The sequence below is a fragment of the Thalassophryne amazonica genome, chromosome 18 (genome assembly GCF_902500255.1).
Source record: "Thalassophryne amazonica chromosome 18, fThaAma1.1, whole genome shotgun sequence".
Taxonomy (NCBI): domain Eukaryota; kingdom Metazoa; phylum Chordata; class Actinopteri; order Batrachoidiformes; family Batrachoididae; genus Thalassophryne; species Thalassophryne amazonica.
The window spans coordinates 55599959-55624971 of NC_047120.1; the positions used below are offsets into that span (position 1 = coordinate 55599959).

General features: G+C 39.4%; 1 protein-coding gene across 1 annotated transcript; it reads left to right on the forward strand.

The window, feature by feature from the left end:
- Positions 1-402: 402 nt before the first annotated feature.
- On the forward strand, positions 403-24534 carry nlrc3 (NLR family, CARD domain containing 3). The gene is given in 24 exon segments (XM_034194444.1): positions 403-549; positions 3208-3373; positions 5590-5853; positions 6846-7090; positions 7092-7615; positions 7617-8551; positions 8554-8590; positions 8678-8699; positions 8701-8765; positions 10514-10572; positions 10575-10596; positions 12747-12830; positions 12918-13001; positions 13114-13197; positions 14605-14688; positions 14842-14925; positions 15059-15142; positions 20304-20387; positions 21134-21217; positions 21409-21492; positions 21606-21689; positions 23175-23258; positions 23983-24066; positions 24156-24534. Coding segments are annotated over 24 exon segments (3441 nt in total). The 5' UTR covers positions 403-546; the 3' UTR covers positions 24247-24534.
- Positions 24535-25013: the final 479 nt, after the last annotated feature.

A 25013-nucleotide genomic window follows, 5' to 3' on the forward strand; every position in this document is an offset into this window, starting at 1 on the left:
ATCCATTTTGCAATAAGGCTGCAACATACCAAAATGTGGAAAACTGAAGCACTGTGAATACTTTCCAGATGAACTGTTAGCTTTTGATCTCACCTATCTAGCCCTATTGGTTGTGGCGATATACTGGGAAATGTGTTTTTCCACTATATATGATGACCTTGACCTGTGACCGATCTGCTTGAAAACTTAATCATCACTCAGGGAATATTCCTGCCACATTTGCTTAAAATCACCAGATCCAACTGAGTTACAGGAGAGCATAATGGGTGATTAAACTCTCAAATATTTGACGTTACAGTGCAGGGAGTTTTTTTTAAACATACTTGTAAAGTCTGCGAACCACAACACAGGAAGATAAATGAGACAGGAAAGAGGTGACACGTCAAATAGCATCAGCAGCAACCGTGCAGGGTGAATACGTCTGTGTCTTTCTGACAAGTGTTACCGGCACGTTCTGCAAATATCATAACTGAAAAATGGAATTTCTATTAATGTTTTGTCTTTGGAGCATCTTTTGACATTTTGAAATACATCTGCAACAAACCCATGGTGAGTTTCCTGACCTTTGTTTTTCTGCACAGTTGAGTTTGAGAGCTTTATTAAACTGCTGTATCCAAAAAAAAATCTTAATATTCTGATGAGGCTGAGTGAATGCATAAGACTGAGAACAATAATAATAATAATAAAAAAAAAAACATGGAAAATAAACATCTTAAATGGGTTGTGGCTTGCTAATATAACAGAGGTCTATTCTTTCTGATAAATATGCGACAAGCGGAAGCAACTCCCGTGTCTTGTCTGCTTACATGTGAGGTTTCTTTTTTTTTTTAATCAGTTTCCTTTGTGAAAGTTTACGTGAGCAACAGCAAACCATACAGGAAGATAGTTTTTATTTTTGCTCTAAAGCACAGTTATAGCAAATGCATTCATGTCGAAGAAGAAAAATGTGCTTGTGTCTAATGTTACTGCACGCAATCAAAGATGCGTTTTGAGGAAAACGTGAAGATGAGGTCACAAGAAGAAAACAGACAGTGCACATAAAAAGATACAGCTTTGACATTAAAACAGGAAAAGCTGCTGCTTGATGATAGAAGTAGATGTAAGTCCATTATAGACCCTGAGACCCACCAGGTTGGTGCTTCTGTCTGGATCCTGTAGTGTGACGTAAATGACAGTCTATGACTCCGCCAAGACAAGACAACTGTCCATCACAGGTTACTTCCCCAACCAAGGCCAGTACCCATTTACATCTGGGTGTACTGGGGCAATGCACATGAAGTGTCTTGTCTACGGTCACAGCCTGAAACACACAATTGCAATTGAATCCCAATGTATATATAGTTGGTACTCAACTGCCTCAGTGTTGAGATCCCACACTCAAAAAATAACTTCCTCAGTGAACCTAAAAAATTATGTAAAGTATTTCCACCTAAGTAAAATGCATTAACCTAGTCAGAAACATTTTTGCTGAGTGACCTAAGTGTAAATTTGTTGGGTCAACATGATGAATTTGCGTTGCTGTTACCTAATTACCATGGTTCAGGCCAACTAGATTTGAAAAGGTAAATGTAGCCCTAAATGTAAATTTGTTGGGTCAACATGATGAATTTGTGTTACTGTTACTCAATTACCATGGTATAGACCAACTAAATTTGTAAGGGTAAATGTAACAAAGATAAAAATTGCGTCCCTTTGGCTGTTCCCTTGTTTGCGCTTGGAGTCTCCACAGCAAATGTGAGGTGGATCTGCATGTTGAATTGGCACATATTTTACACTAGATTCCTGACACAACTCCACATTACATGGAGAAATGTGGCAGAGGTGGGGTTTGCACCGGGAACCTTTCGTACTGAAACCAAGAGCACTAACCACTTGGCCACCACCCCTGCCATGTAAGTAGTTACAACTACTTTTAAAATAGTAGTTACATGTCAACTTCACTTTGCTGTGTTGGATCAGCACAATTTATGCAGCTTCACCTTAGATTTGCTGTGGTGACCCTGAGCGTGAACAAGCGAGCAGCCAAAGGGACTTACTTGTTTTTTTGTTTTTTGTTTTTTTGCTACAATCACCTTTACAAATCTAGCTGCCCTGACCCATGGTAATTAGGTAACAGTAACGCAATTTTATCATGGTGACCCAACAAACTTACATTTAGGTCACTCAGCAAAACTGTTTCTGGCTATGTTAACGCATGTTACTTGGGTGGAAATACTTTCCATAATTTTATTATGTTCACTGAGCAAGTTCAGTTTTAAGTTGTTGTATGTTATGTTAAAATTACATGATTTGAATGTGTTCACCCATAAACTTGATTCCATATTGTAGAAGCTACATGTTAGACTTATGTCATGTAACATAAAAACCAACATGGGTGTTGTTAGTTTTTTTGAGTGCAGCAGCTGGAGAAGGCCAAGAGGTCGCCCACATTTCACCTGGCTGCAGACATGAATGGATGCTTTTGAGAGGTGGAGATGGACCAGTTATATGCCTGGGTGGTTGGCATCCATAATCGAAAGTTGTTTCATAGTGTCGCGGTTGCAGCACCCATGTATGTTCCTAGATCTTATTATTATTATTATTGATCATCCATTTGCTATCCACAAAGCCACATCTAAAAAGTAACTTCTTTTGTCTTCTCCCATTTTGCTTGAGTCCCCACAACATATCTAGTACGTATATGCATGTTTATTTGGCACAAGTTTTTACATTGAATGCCTTTTCTGAAGCAACAACATGTGTACAAGGAGAATGGGCCATGTGCAGCCTAGAACCAACTACCTTCTTGTTGTCAGGTAAGCATACTAACCACTTGTGCCGCCCTGCTGTTAGCAGATGCTATAAATGCCCTAACATTTAACATCTTGAGGTCTATCTTATACCCAGCGTGAAGCAGCGCACAGTGCAAGTGTCCTTGCTTGTTTCACACCCTGCACCATTATGTCCAAACAGCATGTGTAATTTATTCTCATCTGCACGCCCTCTCATGTCTGAGTCTCAGTAACAGTGCACCTAGGTCAAGCACGCAATTCTACTCTTGATAGATAACAATGAATCATGTTATACCCAAAACACACCTGTGATTAACAAATAAACTAAATTCAGATGCTTACACTAACAATTAGGTCCATGAGTTGCATTTCCACAATGCACCATTTCCATAAAAGTTGGTCAGTGTGTAAAAGTTGCAATTTTTATGCCGTGTAGACACAAAGAGGAACGTCTGTGGATGCAAACGCTCACTTTGTCATGGAAAGGAAGGCTCATTACGATTCAATCCTGGACCGAAGCAAGCGCATCACTTGGCAGGATGACTGCTATGTGGACCTGCAGTCAACATCATCCTCTCTGTCCACACAAACAGAAACACAGGGTAAGCTTCTGCCCAGAGATACATCTGAGAGGTCATAGGTCTGTTACCCTCTGCTGATTTTGGGCTGATTAATGCTAATTACTTTTTTACCTTCACACGTAAATTATATGCCAACTAAGTGTTTCTAATGGATTATTGAAGAGGTCATGAAGAAAGCATTTTGAGAAACTGTCTAAATACAATTATATTGAGGCGTGTTTGTCTAGTTGATGCGTTTACTTGGCCTAATCATCAACCAAATGTAACCACCCTACAATTGTCTCAATTTTGCCAAAATTAGTTACATAGACCACTGTAGTACCCCCTCTGGATCTCTCTTTATGGTATAGGAATCAAACCTGTGACACTGGCCCACTTCCATAGGGTCAACGGTTGAGCTGAAGGATTTATAGATGTAATTTGAGTAAGATAAAAGATCTCAGATGGTCAGTCAAATGTTGAGTTCTCATTTTGTCAAAATTAGGCCACTATAGGAACACAGTAGGGCACATCCTGAGCTCTCTTGGAAGTCTTTTTTCTAACACTGATCTGCTTCCATATGCTGACTGAGCTGAAGGATTTTCCATTTTCTTTATATTATATAACATTTTTATATAACAATTTGTTTAGTTCAAAGTTTACCAACTAACAGAACACAAACACTACTGTGCCGACGCCTGCAGGTTTCAAGTATTTTTCCACTCACCTTGCTTACCTTGACTTCTCAACAGAACCAACTGCAGCCATTGCTAGCTAAACCTGTTCCTGTGCTACGCTATTTAGCCTTCTAATATGTTGCAGCTTTCCTCACTAATGTGTTGCTCACTGCAAAACTGATATCTAAGAAAGTAAAAAAAGACTTATTTAAAGAAAAATTTTACTTTTTTTTTTTTTTTTGTCTAAGTAGAAACATAATCTTGTCAAGCATTTTTTACATAAGAAAAAACTGTCTTATTTTTGGGAAAAAGTATCTCATTTTTTCGTAATAAGTTTTTCCAGCTGATGTCAAGCTGTATTTAACCATAAAAAGGAACGGCAATGGATTTCAAATCATCCAAGCCAAGGAACATGCTTTTCCTTATTTTAAGACAGAAGCTAATCTTAAAATAAGAATTCTGTCTAGTTTATGGCACATTTTCATTATTCAGTGCCGAGACATTTTGCTAGTTTTGAGAATTCTAAGTAAATTTCTATTACCAAATTGGCAGATTATTATTATTATAATTTTATTTATTTATTTATTTATGCTCAATACAAGACAATTTGGCTAGATTTAGGCTTATTTTGAGAGGGAAAGTTTTTTGCAGTGCTTTAGTTATTTAGCTAGCTAACATTCATGTTGTTATACCTGCTTCATCATTTAGCTAACATACCAGAAATAAAGACTGTAGAATGAAAGAGGGTTGCTCTAAGCTAACAAAGCTACATGCTACATTTTATTGTGCCCCGCACTTGAGCATAAAGTTCTAGCTGCTAATTAGCTGCTAGGTGCATGCTAATAGGAGACTGTAGTCTCGTTTGAACCCTCCGTGATATCGTGGGATTTGACCACTGGCGGGGACCTCCATTTAATATATACACAACATAACTTCACACAGATGTGCGGTTTTGCTTTTGGCTGCAATCACCGAAACAGTCGCGAAAAGTGTTTTTTTTTCAGTTCCCGGTGGAGAAGAAAAGGGAGGAGGTAGGATACGTCGTGTCTGTAAATGTAGCCTACACAGCTAACCAGAGTAGCTCCGTTCTCTCACCTGCAAACCGCCTCAACACGTTTTTTCTTTGCATTTCACTTTGTTTGTGTGTAATTTGGCCAAAACCCCATTGTACATGCCATAGTTTGTACCCTGGAAGTACAGAAATTATGTGTCATATTTTACCCCTTTAGTGCCCGCCCCCAAACGAGACTGCGCTGCCCAATTCCAGTCAGCATATATCATAATGAGGTGACTGTAGTAAATTATGGTTGGATAAAATGTGTGGATCTCTGCGTAATGCCAGCATTTGCTACAAAAAATGTACTTTTCTATTAGAAAAGTTGGTCTCACTTTTCTTAACACTAGAAACAACACAAATTGGGTGAGCACCTGCTCCAATATTTGAGTTATAAATCTTGTCTTACAGCAAAAAAATAAACCAATAAATAAAAAATACTGTTCTGGTTTAAGTAACTAATATCTGAAATCATTATCAAATGTAATCTCAATAATCTTTACCATGTCCGCTCTGTTTTGGTTTAGACCTCAGCTGGATTCACAAGCATCAAGACCAGATGCGTAGATTTACTACAACCTCCTTCCTAGAAGAAATTTTAAATCATTTGAGGATGGTGAATCTATTGAGTGCAGCTGAGGAGACCCAGGTTAAAGGAGCAGGCCACCTCCAAGACCAGGTCACTGCACTAACAACTGTTGCCACAAGCAAGGACAATCAGACCGCCGAAGCTCTCAGAGGCTTCATAGAGAACTCGGAATCTCAGGTGGCCCAGCTCATCATCAAACATGGTAAGAGGTTTGGAAAGGGATTTGTTCGACTTCTCCTTTAATAAGTGTAGAAAATTAGCACTTCAAAAGGTCGTTAGGAATCCAATAGTTAAGGTGGTAGTGTAGATTATCCTAAAAGATGTTGGGAAAAAAAAAAAAAACCTTATGCCAAAGCTGGACAATACCATGATGAGAGTAGGCCTTGCTAATCCCAATATTGGAAAAACCCAGACAATCTGGATAAATGTTTCTGTGTAGGCTCTCAGTTGTCCAGGTGGTTTCCATATTATAGAAGCTTGAATCTTCGACTGGACTGGTTACTTGACGCAAGGAGTTTTGCTTCAAATCGCAGAAGTTCCTCAGCTAAAATTCTTGCTCTGGTAGTCTGACTTCTGTCTTGACTCTTGTAGAGAAGAATAAACAGAAGCCACAAAAGCTGGTTTTAAACCTAACCAGACCCCTCCTACCGAGAGGCAGACTGCTATAGGCTAGTGACTAAAAAAATAGCTCTAATTAGCACCTTTGTGCTCTAGTTAGCACCCTCCTAATGACAGGGCAGCTGTCCCTCCTAATGATGAGACGGACGCCTCTCCTGCCGCTCCCTTGACGACTCTCCTGATGATGTGAATGACTCATTAACCATGAACAAAAGACTGAAACTTCTTTGACCTGAGTACCCCATTGTAAACAGGGGACAAAGCGTGTCTCAGACCCCCTCCCCAGTTAAGGCTGGGTTTCAACTGTTTTACATAGAATGCCTCCTTGACCCCTCTCTCAAACCATATCTTCTCTCTGGCTAAGATTTAACTTCCTTGTCCTCAAAAGTGTGGTTAGTGTCCTTTAAGGTGGAGATGAACTGCAGACTGAGGTCCACTGGCACCCTCTCTGTGGTGCTGGTATAGCCTTTGTGTAAAGGTTGCTTAGTCTCACCTATGTAGTGTTCGTTACAGTTTACTGTAATCTGGATAATCCTTCACTATAATAATAAAAAAAAAAAATGTTCTTGTTTGCAGACACCATGATGAAGGGACACAAGGAGGTGCTGTTACAGCGGTATGACCTCCGCAAAGACAAAGATTTGTCCAGCTACCCGAAACTGAGCATCTGTTCTCGACCTTTGCTGCTAGTCGATGGACTCTCTGACCTCCAACAAAAGGAACATGACCTGATGCAGGTGGGAGCAACTCGCGGAAAGAAACGAAATCACCTAAGGGAGCTGGGACTGGTTAAACTCTTTGAGCCACTGACCCGGGTCAGTTTTGCCACCAAGGGTATCTCTCACATTTGGAGTGGCTGGAATTGGCAAAACCACATGTGTCCGACATTTCATCAAGCAGTGGAGCCAAGGAAGCCTCTGTACAGATGTGAGCTTTGTGTTGCCGTACACTTTTTGTGAACTAAACTCACTTGAGAAGCTTTCAGCTGAGAGGCTAGTGAAGCTTGCATTTCCTCATTTAACTGACCCAGGTCTGGTCTTGGGTGGCTCTTGTAGGACACTGATAATACTAGATGGTTTGGATGAATTCCACTTTACTCTAAATTTCTCTGACGCAGCCGCCTGCAATGACCCCAAGAAGGAAGTCTCCATTGATGATTTGCTTACTAACATAATTCGGGGCAATCTGCTCCCTGACGTTGCATTGTGGGTGACTTCCAGACCGGGAGTGGCCTCGCTCATCCCTGGAGGATTGGTAGACAGGGTGACTGAGATCCCAGGATTGAGCCCTAAAGAGATTCACACCTTCTTAAACCATCGCATCGCCGAGAAGGATTTGTCACTCAAATTTGGCGCACTTGGAATTCAATAAGATGTTAATGGTGATGTGTTACATCCCGTGTATTTGCTCGATCGTAGCTGATACTCTTGTGTACATCATACAGGGTGGAATGCAGGACAGTCTTCCAAAGACTTGTACTGAGCTCTATGCACAGTTTTGCTGTATGAAGGCAGAAGTTGGCGAACCAAGAGGCAGGGAGCCTGTAAAAATGGAACAACTCCATGGGAACAATCGAAAACTCCTTGGAAATCTTGGACGTTTGGCATTTTATGGACTTCTCAAGCACAAGTACACATTTAGTGAGCAAGATCTTAGGGCCTACGGAATGGATATACTGGTTACTCAGAGCAGTCTCGGTGCAGGAGTTCTTGCTCGTGAGGAGTCAACCATATGTACCACATACCGTTTTGTTCATTTGACTGTGCAGGAATTTCTTGCAGCTACATTCTACTATGTCTCCTCCAAGCGAGCCATTTTTGATTTGTTCTCAGAGAGCGCCATGTCTTGGCCCAAGATCGGTTTCCAGAACCACATTAGGAGCGCATTCCAGCACTCCCAACAAGCCAAAGACGGTCACTTGGATGTGTTTGTGCGCTTCTTGACTGGTTTGCTGTCTTCAGTAGCCCTCAAACCCCTCACCGGGCTTTTGGCCATAGGCAAAGATGACGGTAACCAGAAGGCATGGGCAGCAGGATTTTTGCAGGGGCTGTTGGTTAATGGAGGTTCTGTGGTTTCCCTGCGTGCAGTCAACCTAGCTTATTGTTTGCAAGAGCTCCAACACACAGATCCCCTCCGCGGCGTAGAGGACGACTTACGGCTCGGTAGCCTATCGGGGAAGTTGACACGTTCTCACTGTGTGGTACTGGCCTATCTGCTGCACGTGTCTCCAGAGTGCAATGACGAGACGAACCTTTCCGCTTCTCTCAACTACACCGCCGTCAAATGTTGCTGCCTCAGCTGCTGTACTGCAGCCATCTAAGGTCAGATCTTCAACACATAAACCAAACAAACAAACAAAAAGAAAATCCAAAACAGAAACCTGAATACTTCCACCATCTTTTAAACAGGTTGGAGAATAATCACTTCAAGAGACGAGGTTATGGAGTTGCTAGGAAGCCTACTGAGTGCCAAAGATTGCCATATCCAGAAAATAAAGTAAGATCACTTATTTAAACCAGACATAGTTGATATTGTTACTTTATTGTCAATGGTGTGAATGAATTAGTGCAGCAGATAAGAGAATATTTAGAATGGTGATACAAGCATCAAATTCTGCACAAAAACTCCTTAGACGTTCCTCTTTAAAAATAAAAATGATTGGCCACTTGACTTTTCAATAGGCAGTCAGGTAGGGATCGATTGAAGAATTCAAATCTCAAAATTAAAAGATGCTCCAATTATATGAAAACTATACCACGTTATTTGCCTGATCATAAAGATTCCAAAAAGGACTATCTGTGACTGAATTCTATGGAGTTATGGGATAAAAACAGCAAGAACGGTGACAAAGGTCAGTTTCAGTTAGTACAGGGGTGAAAAGTTAAAGTTGCACCAGTTTTGGTAAAAGTTATGCAAATTATTGGTTGAGTTAACAGGGTTTTAAAAAGGAATAGTATGGACTCTCTGTCATGCTTAGTTATCATGTTACATGGCCGTTGACCTTGTTTGAACTTTACTTTGGAGACCAAACATTCAACACAGTCAAAACTATTCCATTTATTAATCCTATTAGCTCAACCAATAATTTGCAACGCTTTTTACCAAAATTGGAGCAACTTTAACTTTTGACCCCTGTACAAACTGAAATTGACCTTTGACAATATACTTGCTGTTTTCACCCCATAACTCCAGAACATTCAGTCATAGATAGTCCAAACTATACCTTTTTGGAATCTTTATGATCAGACAAGTAATTTGGTATAGTTCTCAATTTGATTGGAGCATTTTTAAATTTTGACCCCTGTGTAATTCTTCAATTGACCCCTACCTGGCCGCCTATTGAAAATTCAAGTGGCCCGTCGGTTTTTTTGAAAAGAGTAATGTATAAGGTGTATTTGTGCCAAATTTGGTGCTTGTATCAACATTTGCATGATTGTTTCAATTATCTGCTGCACTAAATGAGATGTTTTCTGGTCCAGTCAAGTCCATAAGTATTCGGACATCAACACAACGAAACAGACTGTTCTTGTATCGTGGAGGCTTTCAGCTTTTATTCAAGAGGTTGAGCAAAAAATGCTGCATTAACAATTTAGGAATTGAGTGCATTTGAATATATAATCCTCTTCATTTTCAGAGCCCATACGTAATTGGACAAAGTAGATCTAAGGATTTCTAATGTAACTTACCACAAGTTAGGTGGTAGATACAACCATGACAACTCTGAACAAGCCGTCTGTGGTTGTGATTGGAGAAACTGCATTGTGTAACTTTTGTCTGTTGCACCATCAGTTGCAGCTTGAAGGTGGAGTGAAACACGAAAACATTTCATGCAAGAAAAGAACATAAATGTCCTATGTGCTTTCTGGCAAATGTTAGCTGACATTCTGCATATTCTTTTTCAAAAAATGAAGTTGAGTACCTGGTGATGCAACAAAGTTGCACTAAAATTTCTCCAAACACAGTTATAAAAGCCTATAGCTCCTTTAGAGGCATCATGGGTGGCTTCCCTCACTAGTCTCTGTCTTGCAGAGTCTCAGCCTTTAAAAACTGCCTACTTAGTTTATTTTTTGTTAAACCCTTGAATTAAAACTGAAAGTCTACATTGCAAACACATCTTAATCTTTTCATTTCAACTATCGTGCCTTGTGGTGGAGTAAAGAGGTAAAACTCCAACAATTGTTACTGTTCAAACGCTTATGGATCTGAAGGTACATAACTGCAGCTTCTCTTATTAACTCTTACAGCTTAGCGGAAAACGCCATCAGTAACAAAGGTGCCAAAGCCCTGAGTCGAGCCCTGTTGGTGACAGGACCCTCACATCTCTCAAGTGAGATTTTTATTTTATTTTATTACCTCCGCTAGTGAAGTTGGAGGAGGTTGTGTTTTGGCCCCTGTTTTTTTTGTTTTTGTCTATTTGCTTGTTTGTGAATAGTCTGGAGCGCACAATTTTTCATACATCATTATGAAATTTTTACTCAAGATTCATATCCTGATAGGCAAGAACTGATCCAATTTTCAAGATCATAGGTCAAAGGTCAAAGTCAGGAAAAATCTTGGACTATTGTAAAAATCCCTATACTTTAACATTGAACAAATTTTCAAAAATTCATAACTCTGTCAACAAAGATCAAATTTCTTTCATATATGAGAGTGTTATGTAGGATGGTGTCCTTTATCAACTGACAAAGTTTGATCCAGATCTGATCCATTACAGATTTTGTGGCTGTTTCAATTTAACATTGAAAACCCCATTTCATGTATATTTTACATTATATCTTAACCAAACGTGGGCCAATCACTCCATATTTGAAAGTGAGGTGCAGACTGGCATCACTATCACTTCACAAAGCTTGATCCAGATCTGACCCGGATTGTGGATTTGTGGATATTTGAATTTAATATTGAAAAGCCCATTGATGTACATTTTGCCATTATATCTCAATCAAAAGTATTATAATCTTGGAATGGGTTTTTTTTAATTAGGTGAAAGATTTTGTGATAAAACACAAAACATGCATATGATCAATCAATCAATCAATCAATCAATTTTATTTATATAGCACCAAATCACAACAACAGTTGCCCCAAGGCGCTTTATATTGTAAGGCAAAACCATACAATAATTACGTAAAAACCCAAACGGTCAAAACGACCCCCATGTGAGCAAGCACTTGGCGACAGTGGGAAGGAAAACTCCCTTTTAACAGGAAGAAACCTCCAGCAGAACCAGGCTCAGGGAGGGGCAGTCTTCTGCTGGGACTGGTGGGGCTGAGGGAGAGAACCAGGAAAAAGACATGCTGTGGAGGGGAGCAGAGATCAATCACTAATGATTAAATGCAGAGTGGTGCATACAGAGCAAAAGAGAAAGAAACACTCAGTGCATCATGGGAACCCCCCAGCAGTCTACGTCTATAGCAGCATAACTAAGGGATGGTTCAGGGTCACCTGATCTCAGCCCTAACTATAAGCTTTAGCAAAAAGGAAAGTTTTAAGCCTAATCTTAAAAGTAGAGAGGTGTCTGTCTCCCTGATCCGAATTGGGAGCTGGTTCCACAGGAGAGGAGCCTGAAAGCTGAAGCTCTGCCTCCCATTCTACTCTTACAAACCCTAGGAACTACAAGTAAGCCTGCAGTCTGAGAGCGAAGCGCTCTATTGGGGTGATATGGTACTACGAGGTCCTAAGATAAGATGGGACCTGATTATTCAAAACCTTATAAGTAAGAAGAAGAATTTTAAATTCTATTCTAGAATTAACAGGAAGCCAATGAAGAGAGGCCAATATGGGTGAGATATGCTCTCTCCTTCTAGTCCCTGTCAGTACTTGAACTTTTAGGACAACCTGATAATAATGAATTACAATAGTCCATATGACATATTACATATATACATATTACATATGATAAATGTAACAGGTTTTTTTCATGACCATTGTATGATCTGTAGTAGTTTTAATGCATTTTCTTTCATTTTTTATACATATTCTTTTGAGAAAATTCATAGTTTTTATGCATCACATCTCATGAGCAGGATGTATGCTGTAATTTTATTTATTGAATTTTTTTTTTTTTTTTTTTACTCATTTGTTTTACTTGATCCACAAAGACATCGTCTTCACCGGCGTTTTGTTGTTGCTGTTGTTTGTTTTTGTTTTTGGGGAGGGTTTTTTTTTGTTGTTTGTTTTTTGTCTTTTTGGTTGGCTTGTTAGCAGGGTCACTCAAAAACAAATGCGCTTATTTTATTTTATTGTTAAAATTACAGTGCCTTCCTTAAACTCAATAATTTGATTTACTTTTTTGTATTTGAAATGGCATAAACAAATTAAAATGTGTGAAATATCAAGCGGCCCAATACTTGGACATGGTATCTATTGAGATAAGGAGTTGTAACAGTATATAAAGCTGGGTTCAATTCCTGGTCATGTTATATGTCTGTGTCCTTGTGTTAGAGCCTTCTCAATAACTCTTCATTTACACTTTAGTCTCCAGAACAACAACATTGGTTCCAAAGGTGCAAAATTCCTGGCAGAAGCTCTCAAAATGAACCAGGTGTTGGTTTCAATCAAGTATGTGTAATTAATGGCTCTATATTTTAGTCTTCATGCACGCAGTGACCCGACAACACGATGTAATTCATCAGTTTAATCCTGCAGCTTCCAGAACAATGCCATCGAGGAGGACGGAGCTCAGGCTCTCGCAGAGGTGTTGCAGTGCAATGGCAAGCTCGCATCTCTGAAGTGAGTTCAGATCATAAACTGTGTGTGCATGAATTAGTCTCTCATTTCTTGCACTGGCTTATGGCGAGGAATCACCGGTACTTTTCTTTCATGTGTCGTATGTCTGATTCAGTGTACGAAAGAATTTGATTCGAGCGGATGGAGCCAAAAGGATTGCTGAAGCTCTGAAGACCAACCGGACCCTCACAAAGCTGGTGTAATGGTTCATCACTGAATCCGCACTACACAGACACTGTCGCACTGCTTCGTGCACACGTACACCACATATCTCTCGTCAAATCTGTAAAATGAAACGTTTAATTCACAGGTTTGCGATTCTCGAAAAATGAAGCATTTAATTCAGAAAATGTTTTACTGTTTTGAAACAAAAGGAATTTGGCTTCCAAACAAAATGTATCAGTGATTCAAAAGACTAAAATGTTAAAAGAAAAGAATTGGTTTCAGAAATGAATCATTTTTTTTGCAACGCTAACTTAAATAATTGTTTTAAGCAATGCTGACTGTATGAAATTCATTATTTGATACCGATGTACATTCCTGAACTGTCCAGCAGGTGGCAGTATTGAACAGGTGGCAGACAGGACTATGGGTTTTACATTTAAAAAACAAAAAGCTGCTTTTTTTTTATTTATCTGGTTCATCAAAGTTAACCATTATTTAATTATTTCATCCTCATTATGTGCTATTTTAATCTGGTTAATTACAAGATGATAGCAATTATTTATTTAAAGTTGTTGCTCACAAAAACTGGCTCTGAAGAACTCACATACAATTTTTTGGTACAAGTCCTATCTATCTATATATATATATATATATATATATATATATATATATATATATATATATATATATATATATATATATAATGATAATAATAATAATTCACTGACTCAAAAGGCTCAAAATTTTAAATGAACCACTTGCTTTTAGAAATGAATCACTGTTTTGGAAAACAATATGAAACAAATGAATTGATAAAATTATTCAGTGTTTGAACTCACTGTTTCAAAAATCTTCATTCCACCTCCGTTGTCAGTGAGCAGGCAGAGGGGATTACTGAGTTCAGAAAAGGATCGACTATTTTGAAACACTTAAAACAACCCAGTTTTAACAGTATGTATATAAACAGTTTGTTTCAGAAAATGATTTGTTATTTCAAAACACTGAATGAAACAGTTGTTTTAGAAAATTATTCATTGTTTTTCACTGTTGTAAAAATGCTTAAAACACTAGGATGGTGACTTTTAGTGGACAATGATGATGTGTTGGTTCATACAAACAGTTTTCACAGTTCTGAAACATTAAAAAGCTAAATTAAAGAATTGCATCAGAAAATAAAAGTTTTGAAGCTCATTGAAAAATAAATGACTCGGTTACATCACAAAAGGAGATTAAAAAAAAACTCATGAACAATGACTCGTGTGTGGACATGCTCAAAATGCTATGATGGTGGCACCTGGTGGACAGTGGGGACCCTCCCTCCCCCCCAAAAATAATTATTTGAGGTCATCCAATGTCTTTGCATGCGTACAGTAAATAATGCAGTCTTTTGTGTACAGTGCTGATAATTGAGGTTCATAATGTTTTTCGGTCTTGCTTGTAGACTTTGCAGTAACCAGCTCGGGGACAAAGGAACAGTTGCTCTGGCGGAGGCTTTGACAGTTAATCACACGCTGCTGTCACTGCAGTCAGTACCTTTTATGAATCCTTCACATTTATCCATTACCTTCAGTCTAAAGTCTACACCAAATGGGTTTTATTTATTACTTCATATATCGTGCAAGTAGTTGTTCTTCAAGCTGTCAGTATGTATTTCTGTTTTGATTCTTTCATTTGTCAGACTTCAGAGTAACTCGATCAGCAACAGGGGGATGACGGCCTTAACCAAAGCACTTCGGCACAACCGAGGTCTTGTCTGCTTGAAGTATGTGAAGCTTTTCTCTAAAACGTCTGAGAGCAAATATCAAAGTTAGAATGCGCCGATGCAAAATTTTCAACTGGACAATCGCAAACTTAGTTTTTGCTTTGCTATAATCCTCTATTTTACATTTTGTCAGTTTACGGGAGAACTCTATTGGCATTGAGGGGGCGAAGCACATGGCCTCCGCCCTCCATGAGAACAACTCCCTGCAGGACCTCGAGTGAGTCACTACAATAATGGCAGTGCATGATGATGATGTATGCATGGAAACATTACATGTGTATGCCACGCAAACGTATACTGAAATATTAAAGGACAAACTACATGGCTTTAATTAAATATGGTGACATTCACAGATGCTGCCATAGGCGGTGTTAAGGGGTGGATTTTGGGTTTATACCCCTCGTAAAGAATTTCTCTACACACAGTATATTGGCAGAAACAGCAGTATGACACTACGAACCACAAAAAAGATGAAGTGAAACAATATTTCAAAACATTAAATTAAATATTCAGATATTACTCTACAACGTAACATAGTGCAGCAAATAACTGAACCAATACTTCACATGGTGATATGAGCACCAAATCCAGCACAAATTGTCCTTAGACATTGCTCTTGTGAAAAAACCGACGGGCCACTTGAATTTTCAGTAGGCGGCTACGTAGGAGTCAACTGAAGAATTACACAGGGGTTAAAAAATAAAAATGCTCCAATCATATTGAAAATTACACCACATTATTTGTCTGATCATAAAGATTCCAAAAAGGTATCATTTGGACTATCTATGACTGAATGTTATGGAGTTATGGGGTAAAAACCTTAAGAATGGTGACAAAGGTCAATTTCAGTTTGTACAGGGGTCAAAAGTTAGTTGCTCCAATTTTAGTTAAAAAATGGTGCATATTGTTGATTAGACTACTTGGATTAATAAATGGAATAGTTTTGACCTTGTTGAATGCTTGGTCTCTAAAGTAAAGGTCAAATGTTGACATCCATTGAATTCTATAACATGTGACAATGTGATAACTAAGCATGATACATGGTGCAAACTATTCCTTATTGAAACCCTATTAATTCAACCAATAATTTGCATCACCTTTGAACAAAATTGGAGCAACTCTAACTTTTGACCCCTGTACAAACTGAAACTGAACTTTGTCACCATTCTTGCAGTTTTTAACCCCATAACTCTATAGAATTCAGTCATAGATAGTCCAAACTATACCTTTTGGAATCTTTACAATCAGACAAATAATGTGGTATAATTTTCAATATGACTGGAGCATTTTTATATTTTGAGCCCTGACCTTCAATTGACCCCGACATGGCCGCCTATCGAAAATTCAAGTGGCCCGTAGGTTTTTTCAAAAGAGTAATATCTAAGGTGTAGTTTTGCCAAATTTGGTGCTTGTATCACCATTTGAAGGATTCGTCTGTAAATATTCTGTTATCTGCTGCACTAATAGGGGTTCCAAACATTCAAAACACTATGAAGCAGTCGCTTCAGAAAATGTGTCAAAAGCTTGAAACACTAAGTGAAACATTTATTTCAGCAATAGGTTCACAGTTTCAAGAGGCTTTAAATACTAAACTAATTCCTTCAGAACATGATTTATCATTTCAAGACACTTGGAAAAATAAAATGAATTTAAAATTGAATAGAATTTTTTTTTTTTTTTTCAAAAAATCTTCTACCCATCGTGAAGCAGTACTTAGCACAGTGCAAGTGTCATTGCCATTTTCCAACCAAAGTACTTGTTATTTTCACCCCCGATGCCTCTGAACTTTGAATATTGAGTTACTTGCACTCATTTGTGCACCCATAGGCATACTGGTCTGAAAATGAGGTGTGGTCAGGAGCAGTCATGAGGCACAAGAAAGTGAATGCACTGTAGACTGCCAAAACTTGTTGAGCACAGTTTTCCTGTTATTTATATGGTACAATATTCAGATCTGTCTTACATATGCAGATGCACAATGTACATATTTTGCACTGGTAATGACAATGCAGCTGAATTACAAGCAAGAATTCAGTGAAATAAAAATAAACACTAATTGGAAAAATGCATAAAATGTCACCTTATTGCTTCACCACAGGGAGCTTTGGTGGCTTCTCTCCACTCATGTACTTTTACGCGTTGAGCACAGATCCTTTAACTAACCAGAGAACCTCTCACTTCAGCCTGTTGTCAAGATACCAGTGCGTCAGGTTCCTGCACACCACAGCTTTTAAAGGGAATGGCATGTTCTGCCCAAACTCACCAATGATCAATTAAAAGATGCACCCCCCCCCCCCCCTTTACACTCTGTACCCTACTTTGTACTCAGATTAAAAAAGCTTGGGACTCCGACGAGGGCGGTTGCATCTCCTCCACTCTCCCTTATCTCTCTGCCTTTAACCTTCAAGTCCCTACTTCACCAGACTGTGAATTCCTCAAAACTACAGTGGATTCTGGATCTATTGGACTACTATTGGATTAACCATGGAATTAATCAGCTGGTCTCTGAACGCTATTGACACCACTTTTTCTACAAGAAGATCAGGACTGGGGGATCCTACCTGCCCAGATGGAACGTATCCTGCGGGCTATGTTCTCGACTCCTGGGGGTCTTGGCGTGTTGCATGCTTGGTGCCTTTCTCCGTTGAGGATGTCAAGGATTTATTCATTTTTGGTCTCATGGCAGCAGGGCTGGTACTTTTTGGCTTATGTGCTGCCCTGATCTACCGGAAAATTGGCAAGACGGCGGCATAAAAAACCACGGGCCCTCGCTTGTCCGTCATGATTAACGAGGTTGGCAAGGCTGTGCATTCTCAGACTGCGATGACTCTTGAACTCAGATGCAAATTGGATGACACCTTGGAGCTGATGCATGTCTTGCAGTTGAAGCGGAAGGTTTCGGAGGCCGGTGAATATTCTTAATTCATAATTGGGATTTGGTTGTTCAAGTGGAACTGTTAAAAAGTGTTTTTCACTGCTCAGCTGCAACACTCCAGGCTATCTAGCCTCAAGGTCAATTGCCCACTGTTTACCTCCAGAGGAATTTATTCAGGCCTTGGTGAGATTATTCGGCTCCATTCTTATCTCAACCCACAAAGACAATAACTGACTTACACATGGACTGAAGCATGCTCCAGTTTCTCCTTTTACCTCGCTTCCTGCACACACACCCCCACCCACACACCCCACCCCCGCGGCAGGCCCCCATTCTTCCCAAGCTGGCAGGCGGCGCGACTTCAGTTGCAGCGGCTACAAACACGCTCACATCGCCTCAATTTGGAAAACGGACTGTTTCAAGTTTAGTGCACATAAACAATGTCAAATGTATATGTGTTGTCCTAATTCTGATGTGTGCCATTATTACGGTAACCAAGTAATAATTGTGGATTAATTGCTGTTTGTATGTGGAATGTGAGTGCAGAAATCGCGTTGTTGTAATGACAATGATAATAAAAGCTATCTATCTATCTATCTACTATGCAAACTGTAAATAGCAAAGTGGAGTTGAAGATACCCAAAATGCACTTGATACCATACACCACACACTGACAAAATAAGGCCTTTAGTACACTCAACAAAAATATAAACGCAACACTTTTGGTTTTGCTCCCATTGTGTATGAGATGAACTCAAAGATCTAAAACTTTTTCCACATACACAATATCACCATTTCCCTCAAATATTGTTCACAAACCAGTCTAAAGCTGTGATAGTGAGCACTTCTCCTTTGCTGAGATAATCCATCCCACCTCACAGATGTGCCATATCAAGATGCTGATTAGACACCATGATTAGTGCACAGGTGTGCCTTAGACTGCCCACAATAAAAGTCCACTCTGAAAGGTGCAGTTTTATCACACAGCACAATGCCACAGATTTCGCAAGATTTGAGGGAGCGTGCAATTGGCATGATGACAGCAGGAACGTCAACCAGAGCTGTTGCCCGTGTATTGAATGTTCATTTCTCTACCATAAGCCGTCTCCAAAGGCGTTTCAGAGAATTTGGCAGTACATCCAACCAGCCTCACAACCGCAGACCACGTGTAACCACACCAGCCCAGGTCCTCCACATCCAGCATGTTCACCTCCAAGATCGTCTGAGACCAGCCACTCGGACAGCTGCTGAAACAATCGGTTTGCATAACCAAAGAATTTCTGCACAAACTGTCAGAAACCATCTCAAGGAAGCTCATCTGCATGCTCGTCGTCCTCATCGGGGTCTCGACCTGACTCCAGTTCGTCGTTGTAACCGACTTGAATGGGCAAATGCTCACATTCGCCGGCGTTTGGCACGTTGGAGAGGTGTTCTCTTCACGGATGAATCCCGGCTCACACTGTCCAGGGCAGATGGCAGACAGCGTGTGTGGCGTCGTGTGGGTGAGCAGTTTTCTGATGTCAATGTTGTGGATCGAGTGGCCCATGGTGGCGGTGGGGTTATGGTATGGGCAGGCGTCTGTTATGGACGAAGAACACAGGTGCATTTTATTGATGGCATTTTGAATGCACAGAGATACCGTGATGAGATCCTGAGGCCCATTGTTGTGCCATACATCCAAGAACATCACCTCATGTTGCAGCAGGATAATGCACGGCCCCATGTTGCAAGGATCTGTACACAATTCTTGGAAGCTGAAAATGTCCCAGTTCTTGCATGGCCGGCATACTCACCGGACATGTCACCCTTTGAGCATGTTTGGGATGCTCTGGACCGGCGTATACAACAGCATGTACCAGTTCCTGCCAATATCCAGCAACTTCGCACAGCCATTGAAGAGGAGTGGACCAACATTCCACAGGCCACAATTGACAACCTGATCAACTCTATGTGAAGGAGATGTGTTGCACTGCATGAGGCAAATGGTGGTCACACCAGATACTGACTGGTATCCCCCCCAATAAAACAAAACTGCACCTTTCAGAGAGGCCTTTTATTGTGGGCAGTCTAAGGCACACCTGTGCACTAATCATGGTGTCTAATCAGCATCTTGATATGGCACACCTGTGAGGTGGGATGGATTATCTCAGCAAAGGAGAAGTGCTCACTATCACAGATTTAGACTGGTTTGTGAACAATATTTGAGGGAAATGGTGATATTGTGTATGTGGAAAAAGTTTTAGATCTTTGAGTTCATCTCATACAAAATGGGAGCAAAACCAAAAGTGTTGCGTTTATATTTTTGTTGAGTGTATTTTAAAAGGCTCAAAACACTGTGATGATGACATCTATTGGACAGTAGGGATTCTTTGATTAAGAAAATTTTTCAACTTTGAAATGTTTGCAAAACAACTCTAACACGCAATTTCAGTACACATTTGTTTCTGCTCCTGTTCGTTACTTATTTGTTTTTGGTTTGTGTGAATGTGTTTGTGAATCTTAGTCTCACAGCCAACCTACTACACGATGAAGGTGTTCAAGCGATTGCCAGAGCGGTTAAGGCTAATAAAGGTCTCACGTCTCTGCAGTAAGTGGAACTGGCACTGGGAATGCAATGCAATTAATCCACAATCAGTGACTTAAAGGGCCTGACTTTCCCTCAAACTGATAATGGTAGCCATGTGTTTCAAAAACTATGAATGACATTTCAGTTAAAAAAGACCGTATTTTCCCAAGTATTAGTCACATGTGTCCAAAACATGTGTTGTGACGTGGATAGGTGCAATTTGCATCAGTCTATAACTCTCTTTTATTTTTGAAACATGGTGCTACTCCTCCATACAACCAGAAAAAACTGAATTTAATAGCTGGATTATTTATTTATAATGAAAGCAATGCATTAGGGAGCAGAAGCTAACAGCTAATGTTATTGTAGGAGACAGAAACAAGTCAAGAGTAAACTGCTTCTTGTCACCACTGAATGCACAAAAATGTGAAGGAGCTAATTGTGTGTACGTTTACCTCATTAATTGTAAATAATTTTTAATTGATTATACATTATAGCTACCATTATCCTGGCCTAGCTGTCTTCCTTGTTGTGGTTTTGGCTGTCCCACAAAGTGTACAACAAGTGGAGTGCCATATATAAGGTTATTCCGTGTCTTTGTTCAAGAGCGTGATCTTTCAGTTTGACAGCATGATTTATTAATGTTGATTGTTCTCACATCCTCATTCAGATCATTGTCTTGTTTTATGGCAGTTAACAGACACATTTATAGCAAGTATTGCAAATAATTACCTCGTAACTGACCCACTGCAATTTTTATTTTGCAGTCTTCAATGGAATTTTGTCAAGTCCTCTGCAGCTAAAATTCTGGCTGATGCACTGTGCTGCAATGCCACGATGCAGCTCTTAGAGTGAGTTTAACCCTGAGAAATACTACCACTTGCTTTACTGCACTGTGCAATATTCTATTATATTCTGCATTCAACTTGTCTACAAACACTTTTTCCTGTGACTAAACTGATATTTGTTCAATCTCAAGGAGTCATCAGTTTCGGTTGCAGCTTTGAATTTAACAGACATCTGTGTCCACCTTTTATTGTAGTCTGCAGGAGAATGCAATTGGAAATGAAGGTGTCACTTATCTTGCAGAAGCACTAAAAACCAATGCATCTCTCCGTACTTTATGGTTTGTATTGTACTGCATTTTGTATCTGCACAAAAATGAAGGAATTTGTGAAATGTAAAATATGTGTGATGATTTATTGCTACTTTCTTGTGGTTTATGTGCCGTCTCTACAGTCTGCAAGGTGTGTCAGCGGGTACAAAAGGCACCATTGCAATAGCAGAGGCTCTGATGAGCAACCAAACCCTGCAAACTTTAGAGTGAGTCTAAAACTATCTCTTTTGTCACAGTGTTTACCTGACCTCGGTTCATGGTTAAAGCAGCTGCTAAGACTTTCATCTCCCCAATCACATCATTGTTCTTTCTGGAGGATCCCCTTGTGCTCCAGGCCTGATGGGATATATAAGATGTAGTACCTCCAGAGTGTTTCTGTCTACACTGTGATCTTCTCTAAGTAAGAAGTTGTTCGGTTCGTTGTTGGGTCCCATAGCAGCCTGTACTCAAGGTTCTTGAAATGGAGCAATGTTGCTACCTGGTGGACATTTGCCATTAATGCAGGTACAATAGAATTTCACCAAGAACTCCCATTATATAAATATTTTCACAATGACTAGAGTGCCAGTCTTACCACCAACTCATGGACGATGAACCTAATGTGAGTGTTGTATATGCAAACACACACTGGGCAACTGGGCTTTAGAAGCATAAAACCCAACTTTCACTTTAATTCACTTGGGGGGAGGAGGAGTAACAGGAAGACAGAGGATGGGAAGGAGAGGAACAGTAGTAGCCAGTAAGCCAGTAGCGGGTAGTATTTCTGCTAATTATATTTGTATTTACATTTTGCAAATTGTTGTTTATTTTTACTTTTGATGTGCTGTGTGCTTCTTACCTTGTGTGCTGCTATACAACGCTGGTGGAACCTCAGTTTCCCTGAAGGAGTCTTTCCAAGGGATTGATAAAATTCTATGTAATCTAATCTAAAACTTTCTTGCTGTGAAGCGTTGATGCCAAACTCTGAACCTAAAACTACCTGAGTATAATGTTCAGTAAGTCTAAAGGCAACTGGAGTTCAGAGATTTTAAATCCCAACTGGATCTTGCTTGTGGAGCAGGAAGCTCAGTGGGATTGGTGTTGGGATACCAATGTGTAATTATGCTACCTTCATCCTTGGACAAGACACCTAAATGGACTGCATTTATATAGCGCTTTTCCATCTGCATCAGACGCACTAAGCGCTTTACAATAATGCCTCACATTCATCCCGATGTGAGGGTGCTCCCATACAAGGCGCTCACTACGCACCGGGAGCAATAGGCGATTAAAGACCTTGCCCAAGGGCCCTTAGTGATTTTCCAGTCAGACTGGGATTTGAACCGAGGAACACTTCATCTGCATTGTCCCAGTCCACCCAGCTGTAAAACAGTACTGGCCTTGGCTGGGTAAATAATCCATGTCAGATTGGTATCCACTGGCAACAATGAGCTTCCAAGCCTATATAGAACTTTCTTCTTCTCCTACTGTTCTTCTTCTGAATGCAAAATTAACTAATCACATTAATTGAATTTAAAAATATCCATATTTAAAGGTAACTGATGTAGAACCAAGAGAATAGCTAAGTGAATCTAAAGGTAACTGATTAGAAAGTTAACTTATGGAGTTAACAGAATATAAAGCTATATTAAGCGAAAGCTAAAATAGTTCATGCTTTTGCCCTTTGGTATCCTTTCCATTATGTTTTACAGTCTACGTGGGAATGCTGCAGGAATGGAGGGAGCTAAAGCTTTGGCTTATGCCTTGAAAAGTAACAGAAGTCTCAAGTCCTTGAAGTGAGTCCCCACTGGACCTGATCACAGCTATTTACAGATTATTGTTGTCTCAGGGATTTTTAATGACTGACTGATCTTCGTTATAAGAACTTACTATAAGACATCCATACTATATGTTCCTATACTTGTAACCTTTTGCATCTTTGTAGTGGCATTTGCAGGGTGCTGTTTTCACTAGTGTGCGTGCACCGTACGTGCATGCATTTGTGTGTGTGTGGTCAAGATAACTCAAAAAAGGGTGGATGGATTTCCTTACAACTTGGTGGGAATACTACTTTGGTAGCTATCTAGGGTTGATTAGATTTTGGTGTAGTTTAATCAAAGTAAAAAAAAAAAAACATGGTGCAAAAAACACCTTTTATTTTTTTGTATATCTCTCAACAACCAAGATGTCTAGGTAGATGATCAAAAGCATATATTGATAAACAAAATACTTGTAATTGATTGGTATGAATGACTTCATAATGAAGTCACACAGAAGTCATATGATGGATGAAGTCATACATAGACAAAAACACTATTACAAAAACGTATGTATATTTACTTTATTTATTATTCATATCATGATGTGTAGAGCGCACAGGGTGTGTATTGGTCATCTGATGCCTTTCATTTCAGAAATGAAATGTTCTGTAGGTTCCAGGACTTTATACCTGAATGAACTTTTTATGCTTTAGTTTTTAAGTTTCACATATATGATGGTTTTGTCTGTGTGCACGTGTAGTCTTCAGGAGAACTCCCTGGGAATGGACGGCGCTATATTCATCGCAACAGCCTTGAAAGGAAATCACCAGCTGACATACATCAAGTGAATTACTGAATTATCCTATTTTATAATACTCATAGCAGCAATTTCTGTGCTTTCTTTCTTATCTTATCAATAACAATTTTCTGTAGTTTGCAGGGAAATGGAATTGGAGAATCTGGGGCAAAGGTCATATCTGATGCCATAAGGGCCAACTCTTCAGGATGTGTGGTGGACATTTGATCCTTGAAACAGCGTTTCTCCATCTGATGATTGTATAATAAAAACTGTAAAATATGACATTTAATTTAACTTTAAATTCGTTAAAAATGTCCAGCTGTCTTACTTTTATATTAATTCTGACTATAAAAATTGTTTGCCTCAAATCATAAAATGTTTAATGTAAATATTTTATGGCAGATATAAGTCTAATCTTAATTTTTGTGAACTTTAAAGCAACTCTGCACACTCATTCACTTCTCTCTTCTATTTAAGTCCAACTGAGGAATAAAATGAATAAAACTTCTTACTATGCATCACATATTTAAAGTGCAAGTCTTTGACCACTTCTGTTGTGCATTTTTGTTTTCTATCATGATTTAAAGGCAGCAGTGTTTGAAATGTATTTCCTGTCGCTGCAGTTTGTCCTTTTTCTTTCTTTCTTTCTTTTTGTTCTATAAACTTCATTACCCAGCAGCACCAGCGAATACACCGCGGTCACCGTCAGGAGTGTTGACAGGTTGAGGCTGGGGTGATGTTGCCAGATTTTAACATTACAAGCGAAATTGGGCATCAGTTACGCTTTCATCTGCCTATTTCAAGTTGGACAAAATGTATCACATTTGATGAAAATATGATAAATTTTGTTACTCATCTGGGATAAGTTAAAAAAAAATGTGCATGGCTGTCCTGTCCTCCTATAATCTAAAAAGGTTATGGTTATTCTGCACAACATGGCTAGTTTTGCTAAATATTTTCCTCAAAACTAAACAAGAAGTAAATATGTATAA